At 42.6% G+C, this 17,367-nt stretch overlaps 3 protein-coding genes across 5 annotated transcripts; 2 read left to right on the forward strand and 1 right to left on the reverse strand.

Moving 5' to 3' along the window:
* Nucleotides 1-1,674: 1,674 nt before the first annotated feature.
* Nucleotides 1,675-6,023, reverse strand: LOC140178730 (uncharacterized). The gene is made up of 4 exons (XM_072215961.1): nucleotides 3,522-6,023; nucleotides 2,716-3,243; nucleotides 2,462-2,668; nucleotides 1,675-2,271 (listed from the first exon to the last, which is right to left on the reverse strand). Exons 1-4 carry the CDS (start codon nucleotides 6,021-6,023, stop codon nucleotides 1,675-1,677), a joined length of 3,834 nt encoding a protein of 1,277 aa, XP_072072062.1.
* A 2,527-nt stretch (nucleotides 6,024-8,550) lies between these two features.
* LOC112744078 (pyruvate dehydrogenase E1 component subunit beta-1, mitochondrial) lies at nucleotides 8,551-13,215 on the forward strand. 3 transcript variants are annotated; one of them, XM_025793560.3, is made up of 15 exons: nucleotides 8,551-8,811; nucleotides 8,973-9,021; nucleotides 9,119-9,172; nucleotides 9,615-9,695; nucleotides 9,827-9,853; nucleotides 9,933-9,995; nucleotides 10,281-10,367; nucleotides 10,966-11,091; nucleotides 11,235-11,368; nucleotides 11,714-11,786; nucleotides 11,902-11,967; nucleotides 12,251-12,289; nucleotides 12,367-12,491; nucleotides 12,572-12,686; nucleotides 12,882-13,215. In XM_025793560.3, the coding sequence occupies exons 2-15, from the start codon at nucleotides 8,998-9,000 to the stop codon at nucleotides 12,948-12,950; spliced, it is 1,083 nt and encodes a 360-aa protein (XP_025649345.1). In that variant the 5' UTR covers nucleotides 8,551-8,811; nucleotides 8,973-8,997; the 3' UTR covers nucleotides 12,951-13,215. The 3 variants fall into 3 exon arrangements, with proteins under 3 accessions (XP_025649345.1, XP_025649346.1, XP_025649347.1); XM_025793561.3 differs by having other exon boundaries at nucleotides 8,672-8,811; nucleotides 8,959-9,021; XM_025793562.3 differs by lacking the exons at nucleotides 8,551-8,811; nucleotides 8,973-9,021; nucleotides 9,119-9,172; nucleotides 9,615-9,695 and having other exon boundaries at nucleotides 9,831-9,853; nucleotides 10,134-10,367.
* Nucleotides 13,216-16,218: 3,003 nt separating this feature from the next.
* On the forward strand, nucleotides 16,219-16,882 carry LOC140178731 (uncharacterized). The gene is made up of 2 exons (XM_072215962.1): nucleotides 16,219-16,468; nucleotides 16,659-16,882. The coding sequence occupies exons 1-2, from the start codon at nucleotides 16,219-16,221 to the stop codon at nucleotides 16,880-16,882; spliced, it is 474 nt and encodes a 157-aa protein (XP_072072063.1).
* Nucleotides 16,883-17,367: the final 485 nt, after the last annotated feature.

The raw sequence follows: 17,367 nt of genomic DNA on the forward strand, positions 1-17,367 counted from the left end.
GCTAAGGCTGCTGAAGCTGAGGTTGAGGAGCTTAAGAAGAAACATAAGGTGACTAGAGAGCAGGGAAGGAACGCGATCTTCATGACTGAGGAGGCCCTTAAGGCTCAGGTGAAGATCGTGGCTCCCGACTTTGACACATCAGCGATTGGAGTTTTCAAGACGATCAAGGATGGCAAGATTGTTGACATGCCGAAGAAATGAGCTCTTGTGCCTTATATTTTTGTATGGATTTATGGTTTTTGTTGTAGAACTTGTTTATATTGTTATACTTTAAAAGTCGCTTGGTCAGCTTATTGTTATCGTCGTCTTTGCCTCTGGTAGCGTTTTCGCTTTGTCGTGTTACCGTTTTGTTGGTGTGAGCTTTGCACTCGTGTTTGTTTACCGTTGTGTTGGTAGTTCGGTGAAGCCAGGTCGTGGCCTTTTGCTATCGCTATAGCCGTTTGTAATGGCTTCGGTTTAGGTGGCCCCTGGGGTGATCAGTCCCGGGGTGCCGTATCGTGGTTCCGTTTAACGCGTCGTGGAACTTGTTGTCGCGTGATGTTTAAGTAGGAAAGAGAACAAATAGGAGTAAAATTGGTAGAAATGACAAGTAAACATTAACCGGTAATTAAATAAGTCTGTTACCATGGTAGATACAAAGGTAAGTGATTAAGTTTTTTAGATCGCCTGGCCGGCCTGCTTGATCTAGGGGTAAAACCTTCTCAGGTTACCCGTATTCCAAGTCCTCGGGACCTCCCTTCCATCGAGCCTCTCCAATTTGTAGGCGCCCTTGCCAATCACTTTTCTGACCCTGTAGGGGCCTTCCCAGTTTGCCGCCAGTTTGCCATCTCTCTGGGTCGGTAGGCCGATGTCATTGCGCCGTAGGACGAGGTCTTTTTGCTCGAAATCCCTCTTGAGCACTTTGGTGTTGTATTGCAGGGCGATTCTTTGCTTTAGTGCTACTTCTGACAGGTGGGCCATCTCTCTGATCTCATCTACTAGGTCCTTCTCTACAGCTTCTTCCACCCCCTTGAGAAGTAACCGTGGGCTCGGTTCGCCGATTTCTACGGGTATCATTGCGTCTACCCCGTATGTTAGGCAGAAGGGGGGTTTCTCCTGTGGCGGATTGCTCGGTTGTGCGGTAGGACCAGAGGACTGAGGCGAGCTCGTCAGCCCATACTCGTTTCTTGTTATCTAGCCACTTTTTGAGGCCCAGCAAGATGACCTTATTTGCGGACTCGACTTGTCTGTTTGTCTGGGGGTGCTCTACCGAGGAGAATTTCTGTTTGATGCCCAAGCCGGCGAGGAACTCTACCAACTTCTTATCGGTGAATTGCGTCCCGTTGTCTGAGATGACGACCTCTGGGATGCCGAACCGAGTTATCACCTGCCTCCACATGAACTTTCTACAATTGGACGAGGAGATAGTGGCCAGTGGCTCGGCCTCTATCCATTTGGTGTAATAGTCGACAACAACTATGAGATATTTGACTTGCCCTAGGCCAACCGGGAAAGGTCCCAAGAGGTTGACTCCCCATTGTGCAAAGAGCCGGGAGGACGTCATCAAGCTCAGTTCGGTGGCTGGTGCTCTGTGGAAGTTAGCGTTCTCTTGGCACTTAACGCATTTTTTCACGAACTCCTTGGAGTCCTCCATTATTGACGGCCAGTAATATCCAGCTCGAATGAGCTTCCTCGCTAGGGCTTTGTCCCGATGTGGTAACCACAGCACCCCTCGTGGACTTCTCTGAGCACGTAGTCCGTCTGGTCGGGGTGCAGGCACTTCAGCAAGGGTTGGCTGAGTCCCTTTTTGAACAATTGGCCTTGTATGACTGTGTATTTGGCAGCCTCCCTTCTCAACGCTTTAGCTTCCTTCTCACCTACGGGGAGTTTGCCGTTCTGCAAAAAATCAGTGATGGAGTCCATCCAGGAGGGGCTTATCCTGGTTAGGTGGAGGGCAACTGCAGGTTCTTTTGAGATGCATTGAATGAGGGATCGGTTGCCGGTTCCAGGTTTTGTACTCGCTAGCTTGGACAGGATGTCTGCCCGTGTGTTCCTCTCCCTTGGAACGTGTTGGACCGTGATCTCTTCAAACTGTTTGCTCAGTTCTTTGACCCTCTCCAAGTACTTCTGTAACAACGAGTCTCTGGCTTGGTAGCTTCCATTTACTTGCGACGTGACGATCTGTGAGTCACTGCTTACTTCTAGCCTCGTAGCCCCGACTTCCCTGGCTAAGACCAAGCCGCCTAGAAGTGCTTCATATTCTGCTTGGTTGTTTGATACGGGAAACTCGAACTTGACCAATTGTTCATAGATGACCCCGACTGGGCTTTCTAAGATGATCCCGGCGCCGCCGGACGTCTAGTTGGAGGCTTCGTCTACATGGAGCTTCCACCGTGTGCCCGTGTCCTCAGTTGGGTCTCCAGTTACCTCCCCCAGGAAGTCTGCCATTGCTTGTGCCTTAATTACATGTCGAGGCTCATACCTTAAATCGTACTGGGATAGCTCGATGGCCCAGGTCATCATCCTTCCTGCTAGGTCGGGTTTCTGGAGCACCTGACGAATTTCCTTGTCCGTTCTCACGATTACTTGATGACCTTAGAAGTATTGTCGTAGTCTGCGGGAAGAGGTCAGGAGCGCTAGTGCCAGTTTCTCCAACTTGCTGTACCTGAGTTCTGCTCCCTGCAGCGACCTGCTCACAAAGTAGATCGGTTGTTGAACTTTCCCCTCTTTCCGTACCAAGACCGCTGCCAGCGCTTCCTCCGTTATAGCCAGGTATAGGTAGAGCGGTTCTTCGACCACAGGCTTACCGAGTACAGGCGGTGTTGCAAGGATCTTTTTGAAGTGGTCGAACGCTTCTTCGCATGCCGGGGTCCATTCAAATGCTATTCCCTTTCTCATTAGGTTGAAGAAAGGCAAGGCATTCGCTGCCGACGCCCCCAGGAAACGAGATAGGGCGGTGAGCCTTCCCGTCAGTCTCTGGACGTCTTTGACGCAGCCTGGGCTCTCCATTTGGAGTATTGCTTGACATTTTTCAGGATTGGCTTCCACCCCCTTTGGGTTATCATGAATCCCAGGAACTTCCCGGCCTCCATGGCAAATGCGCATTTGAGAGGGTTGAGCCTCATGCCGTGTCGTCGGAGAGCTGCGAACACGTTTCCCAGGTCGCTTAGAAGGTCTTCGGGTCGGGTAGTCTTGGCAAGGATGTCGTCCACGTAGACTTCCACCGTTTTGCCGATGATGTTGCTGAATATCTTGTTCATCAGCCTTTGGTACGTGGCCCCCGCGTTCTTTAGGCCAAAGGGCATTACCTTGTAGCAATAGATTCCTCTTGGTGTTATGAACGCCGTTTTTTCTTCGTCTGGCCGGTGCATCGGTATCTGATTGTAGCCGGAATAGGCATCCATGAAGCTCAGATACCGGTACCCCGTCGCTGCGTCGACGAGTGCGTCAATGTTGGGTAGGGGGTAGCAATCCTTGGGGCATGCTTTGTTGAGATCAGAATAATCCACGCACATCCTCCATTTTTCGTTGTGTTTTCTTACTAGGACCACGTTCGACAGCCAGGTCGAGTAGTCAAGTTTCCGGATAAATCCTGCCTCGAGGAGGCTGGCCGTTTGCTTGGCCACCTCTTTCGCCCTTTCCTGTGACATCTTCCTCCTCCTTTGGGCCACCGGTACAACTTCTGGCTTGACGGCTAAGTGGTGCGACATGAGTTGGGGATCTATCCCTGGCATGTCGGCCGGTGTCCAGGAAAATAGGTCACCATTGGCCCTGATCATTTCCATCAGAGGTTCTTTCAGCTCGTGAGGGAGGTTTCTGTTCACGAAGGTGAACTTCTCCTCTGTGTCGCCGACTCTAAACTTTTCCAGGTTCCCTTCTGGTTCGGGTCTCGGCTTGTCGGTGACTCTGGCATCCAAGTCGGCAAGAAACACTCCTGATGCTTCTTTGGATTTCTTTCTCAGCGAGAGACTGGCGTTGTCGCAAGCGACTGCCGTTTTTAGATCTCCCCTTACAGACCCTACTGACCCTTTTTCAGTTATGAACTTTATTATCAGCATCCTTGTGCTGATGACTGCCCCCAGGTCGTTGATGGTCTTCCTCCCTAGGATGATATTGTAGGCCGTGGAGTCTCGTAGGATCACGAACTCTGCCATTACCGTTCTTCTCCCTTGGCCTTGTCCTATGGAGGTCGGCAGGGAGATTATCCCGTCCGGCTTGATGAAGTGGTCGCCGAGCCCTACGACGCTGTGCTGGTGAGTCTTTAAGTCGGCATCCTTTAGGTCTAAGGCGTCGAACACATTGCGGAACCTGATGTTCGAGTCTGTCCCCGTGTCTACAAGGATCCGCCTGACGAGGCCGGTTCCCACCCTGGCCGTAATGACCATGGGAGGGCTTTCCGCGACCTCGTCAAACCATGATTCTTCCGGGCCGAATGAAATGGATAGAAGTTTTTTGGGGCCTCGCACAGAGGATGTGGAAACCGCCAGGACTTTGGCATCTTTTTTATGTGCCGATTTCGACCTAGGCGCCGCGTTCCTTGCTGTTACTACATTCACTATGGTAAGGCTATGGTCATCGTCCTCCAGCTCTTGGCGTCGCTTTGCTGTCCGGGTCTTGTCTTCACCCTCATGATCGCGATTCCGTCTCCTCGGCTCCCTAATGAGATGGGAGAACTCAGCTAGCTTTCCATCCCTGATCGCTTGCTCTAGTGCGTCTTTCAGGTCAAAGCAGTTCTGTGTCTTGTGCCCGTAGCCCTTGTGGTAATCACAGTAAAGGCTCCTGCTCCCCCCTATTCGTTCCTTCAGAGGTCGGGGCTTTGACAAGATCCCCTTCTCGGCTATTTGTTGGTAAACTTCCATAATCGGCGCGGTGATGGGAGTGTAATTAGTGAACTTCCCGACGTGAGGAAACGGCCTGGGAATCTTACTCGGACCGCCGTCTCTGGCGTGTTCCTTCTGCCTTTCTTCGCTTCCGTGGTGTCGGTTTTGACTGTAGGAGGGCTGCCGTTTATTGGCAGCTACGACCTGGCTGACTTCTTCATCATTGATGTATTCTCTGGCTACGCATTGGATCTCCTGCATTGTCCACACTGGCTTCGTCGTGAGGTGCTTTCTGAAGTCCTCGTTTAGGAGTCCGTTCGTCAGGCATAGGCTGGCAACCGAGTCGGTCAGCCCATCGATCTCCAGGCACTCGTCGTTGCAACGATCTAGATATTTCCTTGTCGGTTCTCCGGACCTCTGCGTCACTCCAAGCAGATTGATTGGGTGCTTTGCCTTGGCTATTCTGGTGGTGAATTGGGCTAGGAAGGCATGGCTTATATCCGAGAACTTGGCCACTGAGCCCTGCGGGAGGCTATTAAACCACCGTATCGCAGGTCCCGCGAGGGTGACCGGGAAAGCGCGACACCTTACCTCGTCCCCTACTCCCTCCAGGTTCATCCTGGCCTCGAAGGCCGTAAGGTGCTCCTGTGGGTCTTGGGTTCCGTCGTACATCATATCCGTTGGCTTCTCAAAGTACTTTGGCAGCCGGACTTCGAGGATGGAACGATGAAATGGGGTCGCGCCTACTATGACTGGTCCGCGCGTCCTCCTTGTTCTCCCTTCGTCGTCTTCCCGTCGACCATCTTCCCGATCACGATCTGTGGTGGCACGATCTGTGGTGCGCCTCCTCCTGCGCCTGACATATATGATGGGGTCACGGCGCCTCCTTATGCGTCCTTCCTCCCTAGGGCTCTCAGACTCGGATCTTGGGCTAGCTGTGCGTCGGGAGTAGCTTCTCAGGGGAGAACGGGAGTCGCTTGATTCGGGGGTTCGCTGGCGATGTTCCCGGTCTGCCAGCCGGCGCTCTAGGTCCTGCATCCTGTGACCCAGTTCCTGCATTATTCTGGCGCTGTTGTCGCCAATTCCCCCTAAGGGGCGTCTTTCTTGGGATCGTGTGGTTCGTCGAGGAGGGGATCTCGTGCGCTCCCCCGAGGACGCCACGGCGGGTTCCCCTCTCTGCCCGGCTTCTCGCCCTGCTCCTCCAGGGCCTTGTACTACTTCCATTCTGGCGGTTCCCACAGATGGCGCCAATGTTCGGTTGGTCGGGTACCGGACGAATCGGATTAATATCCTGGTTGATGATGAGATGGGGGCTCACCTGGTCGTAAGTTGCCGGGAAGGAATGGACGACGTTCCGAGCACTTCGTGTGAGGGGGGTGTCACCTGCAAAGACACTCCGACGCTCTAGTCAAGAATGAGTGCAGGTGAAAAAGGGATGAGTGGTATGTGACGTACCTTGGGGGAAGGGTAGGACCTTCCCCATATATACCGTGTCAGATGTGGGCCCTGTAAGGACAAGCCCACCTTCTTCGATGCTTCGCACAGCTGTAGCGGAGCTATCTGGGATGCATGTCCGGGTCGGCTACTGACCGTTTTACTCCTGACCATCAGGGTCGGGTTGTGATCGGGTTGGGCTGGCCCGCAAATGATTTGGGCCAGGCCGTAACAACTTTTAAATATTTAAATTCAATATTTTTTAAATTAATAAAATTCAAAATTTTATAATTTTATATCATAAATTATCCATTAAAAATTCAGAAACAATTTTAAAAATAAACATTTATAACTAACAAAAATCAAAATGCATATAATACCACTAACAGTTATTCCAATTTCATAAAAATAATAAAAAAATATAACAACAACATAAATAATGCATTGAAACACTGCATTAACTTAAAATCAGAAAAATCAATAACCCAGAATCAACAACTCAGAAAAAAATCTATCTTACAATTTCAAGATTTCACTGAAAAAGATTAATTAAAGAAAGACCAATAAAAAGATTCAAAACTCAAAACGGGCTAAGAAATCCAATTAACCAACTTGAAACAACAAAAACTTGAGAAGAGAATCTAAAATTCCAATATCCATAAAATTAATTCAGAATCCTATGTCCATACAATTAACCAACTTGAAGGAATGCAACTTGAACTCGTTGCAATGGCTCATTTCATTAGTCCATTTTATTCTTCTTCAGCATAGCTTTCATGGCTTCAGCTTGGAACAAAACAGGGAAAGCAATAGCATACTTGATGAACCTAACACAAGCGTTCATGTAATAGAAAAGAACAAAAGCAATACCATACTTCCAATCAAGTATTCAACAAAAGCCTTCCAATCAAATATTCAACAACACAAACCCAGAATCCAAAAATAGAAAACTCAGCATCAAAGGCCACAGGAAATCCAAAAACAGAAAAACTAAGCATATAAGCACGATTCAGAATTATATAAGCAACAACCCAACTCAAAACAGAAAAATTCAAACTCAGCATCCAAACTAAATTCAGGTTCTGAACTCAAATTTACCATAAATTCTTCAATGAATAAAAATTTAATTGAAAAAATAAAAAACCCATGAACTCAAATATGCCAAATTCATACAGTTTTGTCACCAAATAAATAAAATTAATTGAAAAACAAAAAGATTGAAGAACTCAGTACTCACCGCGGGAGAGCACAGAAGGCCAGAGCCAGACAACGACCAATGCTTTAGTGACGGTGACGACAACAAGCCGACGACCACGACGACGCCAAGTCGACGACTAGACGACGCCAACGGTTCGATGATGGTGACCTTGACGCTTCGATCTGCGAGAGCTGGCTCGATCCCCGACGGTGACGCTTCGCTCCGGCGTTTGTTGGAGGTGACGGTGGCGTTTGTAGGGTTGAAGGTTCAAGAGAAAGTTAGGGTTGGGAGGTGACCAGGAGGGGTTCTTCGAAGAGGAGAGTGGAGCAACGTTATTTTACTTCAGTCTTCCCTCTTCAGCTTGTTTTTTTTTTTTTCAACAGCCAAAACGATGTCGTTTCGTGACTTGGGGAAAAAATCGGCACTTGTTGAAACCCGGTTGGTTCAGCCGATTTGTTGGTTAACCACCGATTCGGCCGACTTTTTTTGCCAATTTTTTGCAGGACAGTTTTACATGTGGACCGGATCGGTTAATTGACCGGTTTTCGATTAACCTGGTTGAACTGGCCGGTCCGGTCCGATTTTCAGAACCTTGACATATACCACAGCCTTCCGATCTCTTTTCTCCTACTATCACCGACGCTACTTAATATCAAATTTTTCAGTTTCACAAAGAACTTACTCGCCGGATACGCAACAGAATGAGATTCTCACGCTCAAATATCACCTCATTATCACTATTTCTCATATGTCAATTGAGATACACACTTACAACTAGATAACTACTACTACGAGACATTTTGGCTTATTTTTCGGAAGAAAAATGGTAGAGAAGAAGAAGTAAAATGTGTGTGGAGAATATAAAGGGTTGCACATCCTTTTATAGTTGCTGAAAATTTTCGTAACGTATATCGTTTACACTATAAACCTCATAAATATACATGTATCTCATTTACACTGTAAACAAAATATACACGTATCTCATTCTGTGTCTTATTTCATTTATAGTGTAAACGAGATGCATATACTCTTATTTCGTAGTGTAAACGAGATAATTAAAATATATTTTAATAAAATATTTATTTTATTTATTTCAAAAAAAAATTATTTTTAGAGTTTGATGTATTGAAATTATTGTCGGAAGATGCACGGGAAAAACAAAAACTAGCGACAATGCGACATATCAAAATTAAATTATTGTTTTTAATATATTTACTAAATTACTAATACTATATACAGCGATAATGAAGCTGCGGGTAGAAAACATTTTTAATAAATATATAATAAACTTAGGAGCTTGTGGGATTTGGTGTGGCTTCATTCCATTTGGCGAGCGGAGATCGGAATCGGATTCTATCAGACACAGAGAGATCGACGCGGGTACATCTTCCACTTCCTCCTCTTATTACTATTCCACATCTTTTAGGGTTTCATTCATTCAATTCTCGCCTCTCTGTATGATTCCTCTCATCTAGATTCATGTTCCTTAATTGATTTGTAAAGAATGCTGTTTGTTGATGGATTAAGGTTTCTGTGAATAGGCTTGCTTCGTTTCAACATAGCAAGATGTTGCGTGCTATAAGGCATAAGGTACGTGCCATGTGGCATCTCCTACGTGCGTTTCACTGATTCAATTTGTGCTTGGAAGCATCTCATATTTGGTTCTTTTTTTTTTTTTTTTTTGCAGAATATTCTACCTGCCTTCTCTGCATTTAGAGCTTTCTCTTCTTCTGCTAAAGAGGTATGCTTTCATTTCAGTATTTCACATTTAACTCCATGCTTGTTTTTTGCTTTTGAAACACAAAATATCTATCTAATCCTGTTGAGTAAGAACACACCAACTAAACGAGTTGTGCGTGTGTAGGACACTTGTCAGTATCCAGCACTCAACTAGTTGATTAATGTAGTGTTAAACTGTTAATAGGGTTCGGAATCGCCCCTATTGGTTGATTGAATATTAATAGTAGTGAATGTAGGTAGTTTGACATGTATAAATACTTGAATATCCTATAAACTTTGAATTATATGCATATAGGTATATCCTGTGTTTGTGTTAGCATCCGTGTACTATCATTTTAGAAGTTTGGTGTGTGTAGTGTCCATATCCTTGTTGTGTCAAGTGTCCATGTTAGTATCTGCGCTTCATAGATCTAATCTAATATATAATGTAAATAATATCACAGATGACAGTTAGAGAGGCTCTGAACTCTGCTCTTGATGAGGAAATGTCTGCTGATCCTAAAGTCTTCTTGATGGGTGAAGAGGTAACTTACACACTCAGCTCCATTCATACTATCATATTTTTATTTTGTTTTGTTTTTCAAAGAATGAATTCTTGTTGGTCTCTTCACTTTTTCACGTTTCTTATGATGGTTTTGGGTGTATGTAAGTGCAGGTTGGGGAATACCAGGGTGCATATAAGGTTAGTTTATTGCCAGCTGTGTATCCGTGAACTTGTTTTGCTATCAAATGTTTAACCTGTTTTTCTTCTTACATGTTAGATTACTAAGGGACTTCTGGACAAGTATGGTCCTGAAAGGGTTCTTGATACTCCAATTACCGAGGTTATTTTTTTTCACTCAGTTCCTTGCTCTTTGATGTCTTATCACTGTTTAATCCTATTGAAGAGTCATTGCAACTGAAAGAGAAAATTTAATAGTTTGTATCACAACTGACAAGAACAAATATTTTTATATTGGAAGATTTTCAGTTTAAAGCCCAGAGGACTAGAGGCAGATTGCAAAAATTAAACTATCACATGAGGGGATAAATCCTATCCATCATTATCACTGTTTCTGTTTTCTATTAGTAAGGAGATGGCACTAATTTGTTTGCTAAATATATTGCAGGCTGGATTTACTGGCATTGGAGTTGGTGCTGCTTACTATGGTCTAAGGCCGGTTGTCGAGTTTATGACTTTTAACTTCTCCATGCAGGTTAGAGTTGAACTTGATTAAATTGTATTTTACTTTTTAATTAAAGCACCAAATAATTAAATTGCTGTGATGTCTTCTGAAGTTGGCCAAATTCTTCTTGATCTTTTATGTTTTACAATTAGAAGGTCCCATGATATGATATGGAAATTATTGATTTCCCACCTGAATCTGAATTAGAGATAAATAATACACTGGTGAATGGAGGCAAAATGTTGACCTCTATATTGGAACAATAGATTGAATTTATTGTTAACTGTGTAAATCATAGTAGACATACATTCTAAGCAGATATTTGATATGTGGTGTTTGACTTGTAGTTTGAATGTCACTTGACTCCCATGGCCATATGCATTAACCAATTTTAGACCTCATTGTTGGAATTTTGTTACTTATTAACTCTTAATTGCTTGGCATAATTCTTTTAATGTCATAGTTACATATTATGTTAGAATGTAAAATCTCTTTCCTCTTCATTACAGCAATGTTGAGAAAAATATTTGTATCAATGCACGTAATTGAAAGATCACATTACTAGCTTCTTCATTAGGTTTATAATTGATTCCACTTATTGACTTGTTCTATTTTAACGTATGCACAGGCAATAGATCACATTATTAATTCTGCTGCAAAATCAAACTACATGTCTGCTGGGCAAATATCTGTACCTATTGTCTTCAGAGGACCCAATGGAGCTGCTGCTGGAGTTGGTGCTCAGCACTCTCAAGTATGGATCTATTTCTACTTTTAAGCACGAACTTCAATTAGTTTTGCATTTCTGAAGAATTTTGCTCTGGTTACAACCTATTGAGCATAGGTATTATGGGTTTTATTTCTTATTATATATCCTTCAACTTAGTTTTTGTGCAGTGTTATGCAGCTTGGTATGCTTCATGCCCGGGATTGAAGGTATTGTCACCATATTCATCTGAAGATGCTCGTGGTTTGCTAAAAGCGGCTATAAGGGACCCTGACCCTGTTGTTTTTCTTGAAAATGAGTTATTGTAAGTTGTGCTGCGTGATTAGTACTCCTATTTTTCTTTATCTGTCACTTTAGCTTATTTCTTTTGTTTCACAATATCTGTCATTCTCATTTTTCTATGCAACATTTATTATGGAATTACCAATTATACCCTTAATATGTAAAAATATTAAGATTTATTCTACTATTTTCTCTTTTCATTAATTAAGGGTTGTTTAGTAATATTTTTTTGGATTACTCTCTAAGTTTAGTAATTCTGCATTCAAGCAAAGTGACAGATATAAAGGGAAACTGAAAATGAATATTTGAAAGTTTCAGCTTCATTTATTGTTCCAAAATATCTAATTCGTTTGTTTATGGCCTTCAGATATGGTGAATCATTCCCTGTTTCAGCCGAAGTTCTTGATTCCAGTTTTTGCCTTCCCATAGGAAAAGCAAAGGTAATTTATTATCTAAAATATATGAATTATACTTGTCTAATGCTTGTTTGAGTCACAACTTGTTATGCTATAAACTCTGAATCCTTGTTTGCTTAATGCATTTTACCATTAACAGATTGAGAGAGAAGGAAAAGATGTTACTATTACAGCCTTTTCAAAAATGGTTGGCTATGCTCTCAAGGTTGGTTCTCCCTAAAATCCTTTGGTTTGTAGACATGTATTGTTTGCTTTGTATCCAATTTATTGCTTATTATTTGTAGATAGATATGATAAATAGATAATAGGTTTCCTTACACCACCAACAGGTAGTATAAGGCTTGGAAGGTATTAATCCGTCATGTGGTGTTATACAAACCTTTTAAGAACAATCAGAATCCCTTTATTTAAATGGTTTAAAGATTCAGAACCTTTTTCATACCCGAAGAAGATTTAGGGTATAAATAACACTCTTTCTTGGTCTCTAGGCTGCAGAGATACTGGCAAAGGAAGGAATCAGTGCTGAGGTAAGCATCCCTCTTCTCCCTAGCAAAACTGTGTTTTAGTATGAGAAAAATAATGAGAAAAGGATTTATCTACACAGGTTATAAATCTGCGTTCCATTCGGCCGCTTGATAGATCCACAATTAATGCTTCAGTCAGGAAAACCAATAGATTGGTGACAGTTGAAGAAGGATTTCCTCAGCATGGTGTTGGCGCCGAAATTTGGTTTAGCTCTTTGCATTGACCTTTTAGTCTTCAACTGTTAATTCTTGGAAATATACTAACCTCTTGCATCTCTTAAACAGCACCTCTGTAATCGAGGAGAGTTTTGGTTATCTTGATGCACCGGTAGAGAGAATTGCTGGGGCCGATGTTCCCATGCCTTATGCAGCCAATTTGGAGAGAATGGCTGTCCCACAGGTGATTCTTCTAAAGTTTAATCTTATTTTCTGTGAATTTCCCACCCTGATCCAATACAGTAATATATATTTTTATCTAAACAAGATGAAATAATAGCTCTGAGATGATTGGCGTGGTATAAGTTTGCATCTGATTGAAATCAGTTCTAATTTACTGAAGGTTTTGGTACACGTGTCGTGTATTGTGAATCTGTAGGTTGAAGATATTGTTCGTGCCGCAAAGAGAGCATGTTACAGATCTGTGCCCTTGGCTGCAACAGCTTGAGTTTTATTGAGGACTGGAAATTTCTCTCATGTCTTGGTTATGCTAAGTTCTTCGGTAATCCTAGATGTTACCAAAAACAATTTTTTCCCCTCCATATTTCACCATAAAACAGCAGAAAGAAATAGCAAGCGGCGAGTGCTGGTTTCACTTATGGACTACATAGGCGTTGGTTTAAAATATTCTGATTCATGATGTATACTTAATAGTGCAGCCTTAATTTTCACGAGTTACAGATGGTATATAATAATGGCAAGTTAAACATCCATACGCATGGATCCTACGTGTCCTAGTCTCCTAGATGTTCTCTTCGACGCCTCTGGTATCTCTGCTTTTGCAGGGTTTCGTGAAGCCCGAACGAGGCAGTAATAGACTAATAGTAGGTGCCTAGGTGGTGTTTTTTTTTTTTTTTTGGTCATGGTGCCTAGGTGGTGTTTGGTTGGTTCAGCATTTGTTTGGGATTACTGCGGCTAAGAAAAGTTGATTAGCAAGCTTTTTGGTTGATGGGCCGAAAAGTGTCTAATGGGTTACTTTCAATTTTTTATTGTGTGGATAACCGGTGGGAATGAGTAATTGTTGCCAAAATTATGTGTGAAGAGGCTTTGGAGGGCCTTTATGTTTGAGTTGCCGGAAAGAGGATGAGTGATGTGACCAAGAAAATATAATAACTTAATAAGTGTCACAAGGAACTCGTAAAATATTAAATTCAATGGATTTTTTGCTTGTATAAAATATTAAAAAATTTTAATTCTCAAAACAAATTAAAAGACACTTTTTATTTTTTCGTTGAGGTTTTTGAAGTTTGCTTAACAGATAGGAAAATTTATGCAATGTCTACAAAGTTCGTCCATCACATCGGCATACTTGTCTATTTGCTTAAAATTTGCCTGAGTTTGGCAAATTTGCTGACATTAGATATGATTTGGATGGTATCGCTATATTTTTATTTTTTCAATTATTTTAATTTTATTTACATAATTTAAAATTATAATATTTTTAGGTTTTCTTTTTTAAAATAAATGTTATTTTATTACTATGAAAATAAGTGTTTCCATAAAGGGACTATAAAAGATACCGGGTATTTCAAAATCATCAACAAAGGACTAGAAGATAAATAGCTAAAGAAATGGTAAAGTAAGAATAAAAGGAAAATAGCCACATCCATCGGGTATAGCTATAGAGGTTACCCACTAATTTGTTAGCTTCTTGCATTATCTTTTTTAGTTTAAAATTTAAATAAATATAATTTAAATTAACGAATAAATTTAAAGTGATGTTATATTTACAAGTTTTTTTTTGTCAATCAAATTTAATCAAGTTGGTCCAACTACAATAAAAATTACTCTCAAAATGAAATGTGATCTACTAGCGCACAATTCAAAGAAGGCATTGCTGCTATGTTTGTTTGAGAGAAAATGGGAAGGAAAGAAAATAGAGGAAAGAAAATTGGAAGAAAAATGATTATTTTCTATTGTTTGGTTGAAAAAAGAAATTAAAGACGAAAAGTTGAATAGTATAAAAAAGTGGATGGGATCTGCCAATTTTTTTCTCATGTTAGAAAGAAAAGGAAGAGAAAACTTATTATGTTTCTCTTCTTTCAATATTATTCTTTCTTTTTTTTAATATATTTTATAATACAGGGATGGAGTTATTTTTTTTATAACATTTCTTTCTTTCTTATTTTTCTTTCATCCAAACACATATAAGAAACATAAAAATTCACTCAATTTCTTTCCTTTCATTTCTTTCCTTTTTACTTTCTTCTTCTTTATTTCTTTCCTTCCAACCAAACATAGCCACATGTACAAGCCTTTTTATACCTTATGTAGGCTTTTTTATTGAAATAAATAAAGAAAAAATATTAATTCTCTAAATACGCACGGCTGCAAATATTCTCCAAAATGCGCAGCTCCATCTCAGGTCCATCACCCACGAAGTGGATATACACTCCACCTCAGGTATGGTGCCCACGAAATGGAAATTTCATGCCCAGCGTCCGCGAATTGGGCCAAGACCATGATGGTACACGCAAATTGGAACCAGATGGACAACATTAGCAGGCCAGACACGAAATGGACCCAAAGCAGTTGTACTCCACATGAAATGGAGCCCGGAATTCGCTATATAAAGGGGTGTGGCAGGCAGTTTGCAACCATAGTTGGAAATCTTTGTTGTGCCACGAAAAATTTCATCTCCAACAACTCTCTCCTATCTCCATCTCTTCCTCTTCTTTGTAAAATACTGTAGTTGGTATTTTGTTGTGTCTATGGCTATCGAAAATGTCTACGTTATCGTATATTTTAACGGAGACATTTCTCTTACATCTGAAGGTATTACATTTATTTGTGACGATCCACTGTGGATAATGATCCCGCCGCAGACGTCGTTGGAAGAGTTGAAGAATGTGATCCTCATGAATACTGGTCTGGTCGGAAAGAAGGACATCACGAAGTTGACTTACAGAATGTCAGTTGCAGTTGCCAACTCGTTTGTGTATCAGAAAATACAGATTAAATTTGACCAACAAGTTTCGATGATGTTTTCTTATCATCGGAGCATTGGAAGTATCTACTCGTTGGAGCTATGCGTGTGTCTCCAGGATGTTGGTGGAAGCTCCTCTAGTTCCAATAATGTGGTGCAACCTGGGAATTTCGGTGCCGCCGATTTGATGCCATTCCAGGAGATTGTTAGAGCTCTGAGAACCTTCAATGCCTTTATGACGCACAGACAAACTGTAGGAAATCGTTGTGCATGTCCTCCCCCTTCTAACCAAGTTGCATCCCCAGAAGGTATTGTTGATGGGTTGGCAGACACTTCTGACGAAGATGAGATCGAAGATGATAGTGGTGAAGAAGCAGAAGTGGTTCCTGAAACCCAACCCGTTTACTGCGAGAGGGATCTTCTGAGTCGTGTCAAATCGGTTGGTGGATCTAGCGGTACTCCAGGCCGCTATCTGTCTTTAAATTTCGGTGCAATGGGTTCGACCACCGTTGAAGACACACCGAGCAACTATGCTTTGTCTGGTGAGATGGAGCTGGAGGTTGGTCTTAAATTTCTCAATAGAGAAACTGCTATGCTTACCGTAAAGAACTACAACAATCGTAGAAGTGCGGAATACAAGGTTGTAGAGTCGGATCAAGCTAGGTATGTATGTCGATGCAAGTAGTTTGGGGGCCAACGCCGTTGGTTGGTTCGAGTTGCAAAGACAAGGGCCTCCATATTTTGGGTGATTCGAAAATACGAAGGGCCTCACAGTTGTTTGGCAAGCTCGATGTCACAAGATCATGCTCAACTTGATAGCGACGTCATCTGCCACCATATATATCCAATGGTACAAGCAGATGCTACTATTTGCATAAAGGTGTTGCAAGGTTCAGTCGAGTCAGCATATGGGTACAAGGTTTCTGACAAGAAGGTATGGCATGCAAAGCAGAAGGCAATTGCCAAAATTTATGGTGATTGGGAGGAGTTATATGACCAGCTACGAAGATATTTCAACGCACTGCAAGCTTTCATTCCAGGTAACCTTGTCAATTGAAAGTTATGTAAATTTATTAGTTGGAGTCCTTACGGCATGGTTCTAATTAAGTGTAGTCGTGTCAGGAACAATCGTTGACCTCCAAACGCGCCCAAACTATGTCGGCAACACCTTGGACCGTCACAGTGTCATGTTTCATCAGGTTTTTTGGTCTTTTCCGTCCTGTGTTGAAGCCTTCAGGAACCGCAAGTCACTTGTCTCAATGGATAGAACACACTTGTATGGCAAGTACGCAGGGACGTTGTTGATGGGCATAGCACAGGACGGGAATAACAACATCCTGTCTTTTGCAATTGTCGAAAGGGAGAACACTGATTTGTGGTTCTTTTTCTTATCGAATCTAAGGAGACATGTAGCGACTCAACCACCGCCTTGGGATGATCCACCAACCTCATAGCTACTCTAGTATGGTATGAATTGCTGCATGGAAGGTGTCTGAGGTTGGTCTCCTGTCATGTAAGGTTGAGGGTAGTAGAACTCTTTGTGATGTTGAGGTTGTTGCTGTGAATCATGTGGTCCAACCTCTGGCTCATGTTGTGGCCGATCTTGTGCGGGAAATTCTGCCTTCTCGAACCCCACCCCATAAGCACCATGATGTCTTTCTCGTCGCGTTCGTTGGTGCCTACGGTCTTGTGGAACATCAGGTAACCTTACCACCGATGCTCTCCCATACTCTGCCGGTACACTAGCAGGAATGTCATCGGTCCACGGATCATGCAATGCTTCCGGGGCGGATAGAAACCTCCGGGTCCTATCACAGTACCACCTATAGTAATCTTGGCTGGGACGTAAGGTGTCGGCCCGATCAATGTGCAGATGATATGCCTCAGTATGACGGCTAGCCCATATCTCAAACCAAGTTGACAGGTGGACGGGCCACCA

This window comes from Arachis hypogaea, chromosome 14 (assembly GCF_003086295.3).
Source record: "Arachis hypogaea cultivar Tifrunner chromosome 14, arahy.Tifrunner.gnm2.J5K5, whole genome shotgun sequence".
NCBI lineage: Eukaryota > Viridiplantae > Streptophyta > Magnoliopsida > Fabales > Fabaceae > Arachis > Arachis hypogaea.